At 33.4% G+C, this 10472-nt stretch overlaps 1 protein-coding gene across 1 annotated transcript; it reads left to right on the top strand.

The window, feature by feature from the left end:
* The first annotated feature begins 5835 nt into the window (after window positions 1-5835).
* On the top strand, window positions 5836-8849 carry LOC149559584 (uncharacterized). The gene is made up of 2 exons (XM_089833441.1): window positions 5836-6231; window positions 7327-8849. Exons 1-2 carry the CDS (start codon window positions 6060-6062, stop codon window positions 8712-8714), a joined length of 1560 nt encoding a protein of 519 aa, XP_089689567.1. The 5' UTR covers window positions 5836-6059; the 3' UTR covers window positions 8715-8849.
* The last annotated feature ends 1623 nt before the right edge of the window (window positions 8850-10472 follow it).

Below are 10472 nucleotides of genomic sequence, written 5' to 3'. Positions count from 1 at the left end.
AGCAGAGGAAGGATCCCCAGTTCTTGCCTCTTTGTTGGCTCCTTTGTTGATTTGTTTCTTTTGTTTCTCGCTTGCTCTTTCCTAGACACTATTTGGTGTCTTGTTGTCCGCTGCTTCTTTGGTTGTATGCTCTTAGTCCCTTAGACCCTTGTTGGTCTTTTGTTGGACATTAATAGATTCATCTTTATCTTTATCTTATCTTTCAACCGGTTCAAATCCCCTTTACCATATCAATGTGTTTTATTAGTTGTCCCTAACACTTTTTTGGCTAGTACTGTTTTAATTACCTTGGATCTTCGACATAGAAAAATCCTACATCTAAATTTCTTGTAAGTATTTCATTTAAACACTACTTATTAGGAAAATATAAATTGTATCCTTATATAAGCATTGCAAGTTTGATAATTTTTTTTAAAGAGTTGCAATAAAATGGAAATTTAGAATAGTCTGGGAAATACCTTTTTCCCCCTTTTTAAAGAAAAAATGTCCTAGGAAGTTGCTTCAGGACTTCATGGATGAATTTATTAAAATTTAGCAGAGTCCAAATCTAATCACTTCATCCTGCTCATCTATTAAATCTAATTCAATATAGTCCTAAGAAAAATGTTATGAAACATTTTGTCTAACAATTCTCTCAACCAACAACACATGGAATGTCTTGTTTGCACTTATATGTAGACATTAACTCCCTCTATGTAACTTGTCTTTATTTTTATCATATGGAGGCGTTTAAACTATTTCAAGCATTATTTCAAAATGCCTCATTGGAGATAAATTTAAATATCAAGATGTATTTTGTTTTTCTACACCTCATAGCTTTTGACCACCTATACTAACACATTAAGGAGGATGGGCGAATGATAGTGGTGACCTAGATTCATTTCACAGGTCTTTAAATGCCTTTAAACTACAATATACTAGTCTAGTTTCTCAAAAGCCATAAGAGAAAAAAATTGCCAAACCTTTGCTTCCCTATTCTCTTAATTTGTGACACTTAGGGATGTTTCGTTTTAACATAAAGTGGATATTGGATCTCTCAGTTTTGAGTTTTTTGAACTCTAAGATCTTCCACTATGCCACTAAAATGTCTCATTTCAAAGAATATCAAAGGTGCCAACAGGGATTTATTTTCTTCCACATCTCATGGGATCAAATTGATTGCAATGGTTGGAAACAATTCTTCAGTTGTATGTTGTCATTGATGTTACACAAAAGTTAGTATTAATCAAGCAATGTAGAGTTTGTAGTATTAACCGAGCAGTCAGTTAAAGAACTTTTCCAGCATTAACCGAGCAATTGGTTAATGAAGGGATTCTTGCTTGTAGTATTCACCAAGTGGTTAGGCATCAAAGGGCTTGCAGTATAAACTGAGTGGTTGGGCATCAAGGAAGTCATAGTGTTAACCAAGTGTTTAGTCCTAGTGATGACCGAGTGACATCAGATTGTAATTGACAAATATTTTATTAATTGAGGCTGACTATTTGGATGTTTATTGTTGTTTTGAAAGGGTATTCAAGACGACTTGTGTAATCTTATGATATATAAGAAAGGTCAAGTCGTAAGGATAAAAGGACACAAGCTGAATATGAAATAAGATGGATATGTAAGCTAAGGCAAAGGCAGAGCAGGAAAGTGTGGAAGATAAGCTGCAAAGAACATTTGATTAGGAAGAATCCTGAGGTCAAGCTAGAATAGAGATTTGAATTTGCAAAGAAACTTGATTCATAAATCATGTCAAAATTATTGTTTCTTTCTAACCATTTTAACAAATGGCTCTCGTCTCTGCTCCTTTGCCCTTCGCGTTTGGGTGCACTCCAACCAAATTTCAAAATCCTTCCATTATTGCTGTTGTTCGAGCCCCTAAGCATGTTGCAGATTCATCAGTTGCGGCATCAATTTTTGGGAGGGTAGGGTTTGTCCACCCAAATTTCCTGCCAGTGCTCACTCTCCTCCTTTCGCCCCTCTTCCTTCACTTGCTCTTCCTGGTGCTGCAAAATCTCCTGGGTTGGCCTCTCCTGTGTCTTCTGGGGGTAGGACTGCCTCTTTTACTGATGTGGTTGCCTTTAAAGCTGGTTTGCATGGTGCTGTCCCTCATGCTGGTTTTGTTTCTGGGCATTCTCCTTCCCGTGAAGTTTCCCCTGTAAGTGTCTCAAACCATGTAAGGGTTTTTTTAGACCAAGAAACAGTTGATGATATTTTCAATATGATAGAAAAGTTCTCTTCTCTTGTTGCTATTTTTCATTTTCAGGGTTTCTAGCCCTCTCTGGTTGATCTCCATGCTTGGATCTCCAAGCATCGAGAACCAATTTTAGACCATGGTGTCCAGATCTTTCCAAATGCTAAAGGATTCTTCATAGTAAAGTTTGCAACTGCTAAACTTAGGAAGACTATTATGTGTGATAACATTTTTCATGGCAAGACAGATATCTGCTTATGGCCAAACCATGGCATATGGATTTTGATCCACTTACAGAATCCTTTAACAAGGTTCCTATCTGGGTATGACTTTCAAATCTCTCGATGCATCTCAGGCTAGATTTTGTTTTGGAAACTATTGGGGATGCTATCAGTGATTTTTTATATGTGGACTCAGACACTTCTAATGGTCTCCATTCGACGTGTGCACAAATTCTTGTAGAGATGGATGTCTCAAAGGGCCTTCCAGAGTAGATTTGTTTGGCCTCCTTGCGAGGCTCCTAGATCCAAATGTTGGATTACGAAGGTATCCCTTTTCGCTATAGAAAATGTCATATGATAGGTCACATTGCTGCTCATTGTGCTGTTGTGAAGACCAAATCAAGGCAACCACCTTCTTGGTGGTCAGGGGCCTCTTCTGAGCATTATACGGTGCTTAAGTCCATGGATGTGTCCCTGGAACCTGTGGATGACTCTCCCCCTACGGTCGGCTCTCCCTTGCTATTGATTATTCGATGCCAGTGGTTGCTAAGGAAGTCTAGGCTTCTAGTCTGGACCCTGTTCCGTCTCTTGCCCTTGCCCCTATATCGGTTGCTCTTCCTGGTCCTATTGGGGACCAGTCATCTATGGGCTCTCCTAGGGAGAATGTTGTTGCTTCTACTTCCCCTGGTTTCCACTCTTCAATTTCTTTTGGGGATTGGATTGTTGAGGCAACAAAGGTAGAGGATGGTTGGATTGCAGTAAAAAGAAAGAAATCTAAGCTCTCTGCTCCTCCTTTAGAAATGAATCTCTGGTTGTGCAAGGGAGGTTCTAAATCAAAGGGCAAATCGTGAGCTCCCTTGTAGTGCTTGGTTTTTTAGAGGTTGATCTTTTTGTTCGGATTTTTGCCTCTTAGCTGGATGTTTTGTTTTGGTTGGTGATAGGCTTTTCTGCTACTGTAGTTACCCCTTTTTTGGGGGGTGACCGGTTCCTCTTTTGTCTGCTGTAGTTTTGCATCTGTGCTTATTGAAAATCTTAAGCTTTGTACAGGGTTTTAGGCACCCTTCAAAACCTATTTTTCTTAATAAAAAATACTAAAGAATTTTCTTAACTGAGTTGACTTAATAATCATTTTGTAAATCCTCTAACAAGGTGACATTTCAAGATTGAAGTGTTTAAAGATCTCTAATCAGGCCACTCCTAATAGGGTGATTTAAATCCTCTAACAGGGTCATACTTAACAGTATGATTAGTAACCTTTAACATGGTTGGCTCCTAATAGGGCTCACTTCAGAAGAGTGAAGATTTATTGTGACTAGTTGCAAGGTGGTTTTTCCCAAATTAGGTTTCCACGATAAATCTTGGTGTCATATGTGTTCATGTTATTTGTTTATGCTTTATGTTTCTACAACTAAGCTACTAAAGAGAAATAATCTTAAGATTGCTTTATTAACTGAGTATCAGTAATATTCTACTGTTAACTGAGCTAGTAAGTATTGTATGATAAGTGGAAGTTTGTATTGATGTCTAAGGGACAAGGATTTTTTTTTGAGGTAATTGATTCACCCCTCCCCTCTCAGTTACTCTTAAATTTTTGACATTGGTATCTTGAGGTGGGTGGGTGAACGCAAGGGGCATCAATCTATTTCTTAGTTCCAGAATCACATTAGGCTACATTGCACCGTAAAAATTGAGAGGACAAAAATCAACCCTTGATGCTATCACGATCACAAGTTATCAATAACACACATGACAAATGCTGCATGTCCCTAAAATGATCCATGAAAACCCAATGTAATTCCTAGAGGTTGATGAAAAGAAATAGGATTGCCCACTCATCTTTTTTTGTCTATCTTAGACCACTTTTTACAATCCTATCACCATGCTAATCTAGGTTATTAACGTTAGGTAGGTGGTTTTTCATGACATACTTGTGTTTATTAATGTTAGGTAGGTGATTTTCATGATATACTTGTGTTTTCTAGACCCACAATGAAGACCATTAGCTTTGAGGAGTTAAAAAGGCTAATATTGAATACTACCACAAGAGTGTGGTACTCGTAAAATCAGCCATAGCTGAGTACGAATGTCATATTAAAAAAATGTGTTGGTTGTCCCATCTTGAAGATTACATAGGATTTATGAGAACATAAAGAGTTCAATCACATTATACCGTACAAATCCTATTACATATTGGTCTAATTAAAAATGAATAAAAGCTCGTGATTAGTGATAGGAGTTGTCATAAAGGTACTAATAAAAATCATGGCGATTCATGTACATGAGAATGACATCTATGCATTTTCTTAATTTATGTATTTGAATCAAATCATATATAAATTGGTGATTAATATGACTGGAGCTACTCACATTTGACGATATATGTTTTCTATACACTCATTATACAAATCAAAACACATGGAAATTCAATAGTTTACAAATAATAAATATTATAACATCTATAACCACAATTAATGGTCATTTATATAATGTAAATTTTTCTATACTTAATGTAGTACTATTTATTTACTATTCTTCTTTTAATTAATGTTATTCATGTACATATGTCCATCTATATATTTAGTTAATTTTTAATGAGAATAACATATAACATATTACAACAATAAAATGTCAAATCCATGTAACCCAAATCAAAACAATTTGCAAAGCTCCTTGTATATTTTAGTGAAAAGTTTTATTAAAAAGAAAAGTTTTAATAATGCTTAATTTTCTTAACTTACATATACATGGACTAATAACAATCATGATGATTCATGTACATGAGAACGACATCTATGAATTTTCTTAATTTATGTATTTGAATTAAACCATATATAAATTGGTGATTAATATGACTAAAGCTACTCACATTAGACGATACATGTTTTCCACACACTCATTATACACATCAAACCACATGAAAATTCAATAGTTTAGAAATAATAAATATGATAACATCTATAACCACAATTAATGGTCATTTATATAATGTAAAATTTTCTATAATTGATACAGTACTATTCATATACTATTCTTCTTTTAATTAATGTTATTCATATACACATGTCCATGTATACGTTTAGTTAACATATTACAACAATAAAATGTCAAATCCATGTAACCCAAATCAAAACAATTTGCAAAGCTCTTTGTATATTTTAGTGAAAAGATTTCTTTAAAAAAGGCTTTAATTATGCTTACATAATAAATCAATTTTGATTAAATTTTGAATAAGATTAAAAAATATATCATAATAATTCCACCAAAAAATGAAGAATTCAATGTTATCTCTTAAGAAAAAAAAGTAAAGATGCCAATATGTAAAAAAAACACCAACCCACCTTTTGACTCACGAGTACAGGGAAGGAGGTCGCCATATTGTATTTGGCATATTTTCTTTCCCTCTTCATCACATGTTACCCACGTTATTCTTTTTCATTATTCCAATCTTTTCTTCACGCTTCAACAACCTCTGAATCTTTCCCGCAGTATCAAACTCCTCTTCATCTGCAAGTAAAGGAATTCTGTAACGCAATCCCATTTGTTTATATTTATATAGACGGATATCATACAGTCAGATCCAACAATACAATCCATTTTACATTCTACAACCCATTCGCCCTCAACTCTGAAATCTCTTGTTTTTGCATTCAGAACATTCAGAAATGGATGTGAATCTAACATTAGGAGTTAATTCAGGCAGTGGTAGACGAGGTGATCGTCCAGGAAGCTTAATCAGAAGAAGATCAAGTCAGCATTTTGTGGAACCTGAGTTTGAGCCCAAAATTGAATGGGTTGAGACGCCTGAAGCCCATGTCCTTGTGGCTGATCTTCCAGGTTTATTTCATTATCTTTCTTAATTCATTTATCAACATAAATTCTGGATTATTTCATGATCATTGTTTAATGGTGTTTAACATGGGTTAGTATATGTGATCTTTGGTTCTAAAAACTAGTTTTAGTGGTTTTATGATCTTTATAGTCGTGGTCAGTTAAATGGGTTTGATTGTGTAGAAATTTTCATAATCGAGTTATGAATAGTAATAAAAGATCTTTTTGAAGATTTGGTTATGTAAGTATATTTTAGTTATGATATTGTACTATGGTTGATTTTGGAAGTTTCAATTCAACGACATTATTTATGTGAGTTGCATTATTATTTTTGTTTATATTGAAATGTGTATCAGGATGGTCTATATGCAAAGTTTTTTAGTTGATGTATTATTGTTTTCTTTTAATTATTGTACTTCACAGTTCTTAGTAATGCTTATATGCTTTAATGATCAATTATTATTAAAGTTATTTTAAGTTTTCAAATTATTATGTAAGTCTGTTCAAAACAAAGTGACATGTTATTTTACCCAATTATATCTAACTAGTTCAAGCATCTCTACTTCATCTAATTCATCTGTGCAATCATTATTTTACACAATTGCATGCAATAATGATTCATGTTATTCTTTTTTAATAATTGAGTGATGGGTAGTAATGGGACTCCTCTTTGCTTGCATTGTTATGCAAGCTCATTATAATTAATACGATACTATACAATTAAGCTTGAATACTTATAAAGCATGCACAATTTATGAAGTAACATGTTGCATCCTCCTTCATTTGTAGTTTTTAGTAGTTTTTATATGCGCTAAGGATTAGTTTTTGTCAAAGTCATTATAAGTGTTTTAGTTATTATGTAAGCTTGTTCATAACAAAAAGACACATCTTACAACATTATACCCGAGTATATATAACTAGTTGCAATCTCTCTAGTTCATCCATGTGATGATTATTAGACATATGCATACTACAATGACCCATTAAATTATTAGTTTTAATCTTACCTAAAAGATTGGTCACAATGATTGAGTCAATGCTAGACACATAATCTATTGCGCAAGAAATGATATTTAACTCTAGTTATTCATTTGTGTGTAGGTTTCAAAAAAGAAGATGTAAAAGTACAAATTGATGTATGGGGAAATCTCATAATCAGTGGAGAACGTCGCATTCAAGAGTTGGTATATGCAGGAGGAGTGTGGCACCCTAGGCAAAGGACAAGCTTTAAATTCAAAAAGGTTTTTAATATTCCTGAGAATGGTGACACTACAAATGTTACTGCTAGATTTGAGAATGAAATGTTCTACATTATAATCAATAAAATGAGGTCACCACAACAAATCATGCCGACAAATATCTCAAACCAAGATAATAAGAGTGTCCCACAAGTTGGTGAAAGCGGCACAAGTTCTATAGAAGAATCCAAAGAGATAAAGGATGGCAAGTCATCAAGCTCCAAATCAACTCAGTTTTTAAGAGATGAGAAAGTTGAAAATCTAGGAGTTGCAAAGTCTAGTGCAACTCAAGATGGTAAAGAATCAAGTAATAAAGTAGATCAAACTCCAAGAGATAAGAAGGCTAAAAATATGGAAGATGTAAATTTTATTGCAACTCAAGATGACAAAGCACCAAGAAATGAACATGATCAAAGCATTAGAGATAAGAGTGTTGAAACTAAAGGAGTTGTACTATCTAGCACAACCCAAGATGATAGATCATTAAATAATAGAATTGATCAAGGTCCAAGAGATGAGAAGGTTGCAAGTCAAGGAGTTACAAGGTCTGGCACAAATCAATATGATAAATCATCATATGATGGAATAGATCAAAGTCCAAGAGAAGTAAAGGCTGAAAGTCTAGAGGTTAAAAAGTCTAATTTAGCTCAAGATGATCAAGCATCAAGCAATAAACCAAATCAAAGTCCAAGAGATAAGAAGGCTGAAATTTCAAAGGTCACCCCATCTAGTGATACTAATCTAGATGATGAGAGGCTTAAAAATCTGAAAGTTATAAAATCTAGCACAAATCAAGATGAGATACAAATGGACACAAAATTAGAAGCCCCAAATAAGCTTGAGGATTTGGCCAAAAAACCATCATCAAAGAAAGAAAAGCTACTTGATTCTAACAACCCTGCAAAGCAATTTGAGTCAATGGATTCTATTCCAAAAGAAGTTGAGACGAAGGTCGGTGATCAACATGAACTTAAATCAGTTGAAAATGTGATAGCTGAGAGAAACCCTCCTCATTATGATCACATACAAGAAACAAAAGCAACAAGTGTACATGCCAAGAAAGAAGACAATAATACCAATGGCTCACCCGTGGAAGTGGATAAAGTTGAAGAAGAAAACTCTATTTTGAAATCTTTTCCTTATTTTTCTCAGTCCATTTTATCTAGGAGCGAGTTGATATTTATAGCTTCCATTATTGTTTTCTCGCTTGTCTTGTATATCATTTGTACATTAACACATTCAGAGGACTAGAAAGAAAAATACCATGTAAGAACTTTGTAGTCATGTCACTTAACCTTATCTAGGTCAAGTGTCTTCATTAGTGGAGCAATTTTTCTCAGATCATATTTTTTTAACTCTCAATATAATAAAAATATGTGTTGTACATATTGCTCAATTATTTATATGTAAAGCCAATAATTTCTTCAATAATCCAATTTTTTTGTTAATTCAAATTTATATCAATGTTTATGATCTCTCTTATGCACTTAGATTTTGTTCAATTGACTAATTACATGAATAAAGATTTAAAATATCTTACTTTATAACTATAAAATTATTAAATATTTAAGAGATTTATTCTTTAATAAGAAACAAACAATAAATTTCAAATCTAAATTGTTTTGGTATGTAAAGTGAGAAGAGTATATTTCTCATCCTTTGTATTACCTTACATTCTAATCATTACAACTCACCAACTCTAGCCGAAATTTAGAAATTATTAACCATGGGAGCATCTATTGGCACAAACATTCTATAGTTGTACACATTGCCACTTAAGGAAAAATAAAATAACAACTTTCATATAATGCCTCAAGATTTTTATATTTTCACCATTAGTTGGTACCTTCTTCCTAAGTTGAGAAGAATAAAGAACTATAAGTCTATATAACCAACTTAAGGAAAAAAGGGACAAAAAAGAACTTACAAAAGCTTAATTGAAGAAAAATGTGTACTAATCTCAAGCTTATATTATCTTGCGGCCCCATAATAGAAAGAGGATGGAAAATTAGTTCCACCATTGTTCTTCTCCTAGCAAGAAGTAGACATGATGAATAAGACGAGATGCATGACCCAAGCCACTCATTCCTAGCTTGATAATTTGTATGAGTATGGTTTCGACACAATTGATGAGGTAGTCTAAGTATGATCAAGGTGGCCATGTTGTTGATTAGGTAATCTAAGTACAAAGAGGTTTCTTCTCTTTGGCAAAGTATAAGATTTCTCTTTGGATGATTGCAAGGGCAATCATAGATGTCATTTTCAAGATTTTTACAAAGTTGATGCAATATGCAGCATGCCCATTGTAGTATTGATACAAAAAGTTTATTTTGCTACATACGGTTAATATTACTAGAGACAAGTGATGAGGCATAAAATGGAAATAGTTGATTAGGGTCAACATGAGGCCATGCATATGAATTCCCATTCAATGATTTCTCAAATTACTTTATACATTTCTTGGGTGCACTAGCTAGGCAATTAACTGATAAAAGCCTTACTTTTAATGTTGGCATGCTTAAGTAGCAATGAAAGTGCTCTAATATGGTAGATCATAGGAGACCACTTTCATTTATGAGAATTTGTATGCAATTGCTACATTTTTATATTAAAGCTAGAGGTTTCTAAGATGGTTCTCATGCTAGTTAATATCCTCACAAAGAATTATGAGACCTAATGTTATAAAACAAATGTTATTAAAGGTCCCCATCTAAAGAGCATGTCAGTACTAGAAGCACATCCATGACATATGAAAAAAAGAGTCAACGCATTCTCCTTTAAGATAATCTACTTTAAACATTTCCATATTCTCCACATTCAATCAATGTTTGATATGAAATGTAGAGTGAAGTTTTAAATTGACCAACTTGATTCTAATCATTTGAAATTCTAAAATAAAAGCTAAACTTTAATTTATAGCATGAAATATTATGCACTATTAAGAATCCCTTTCTTTTTCAAACTTTCAATTTTTTTTACAAAATGGAGATGGTTAATTTTTTAAGAATT

Source organism: Cupressus sempervirens, chromosome 5 (genome assembly GCF_028749045.1).
Source record: "Cupressus sempervirens isolate cs-2001-9-10 chromosome 5, ASM2874904v1, whole genome shotgun sequence".
In the NCBI taxonomy this organism is placed as follows: Eukaryota; Viridiplantae; Streptophyta; class Pinopsida; order Cupressales; family Cupressaceae; genus Cupressus; species Cupressus sempervirens.
This window is presented reverse-complemented; position numbering and strand designations above follow the sequence as displayed.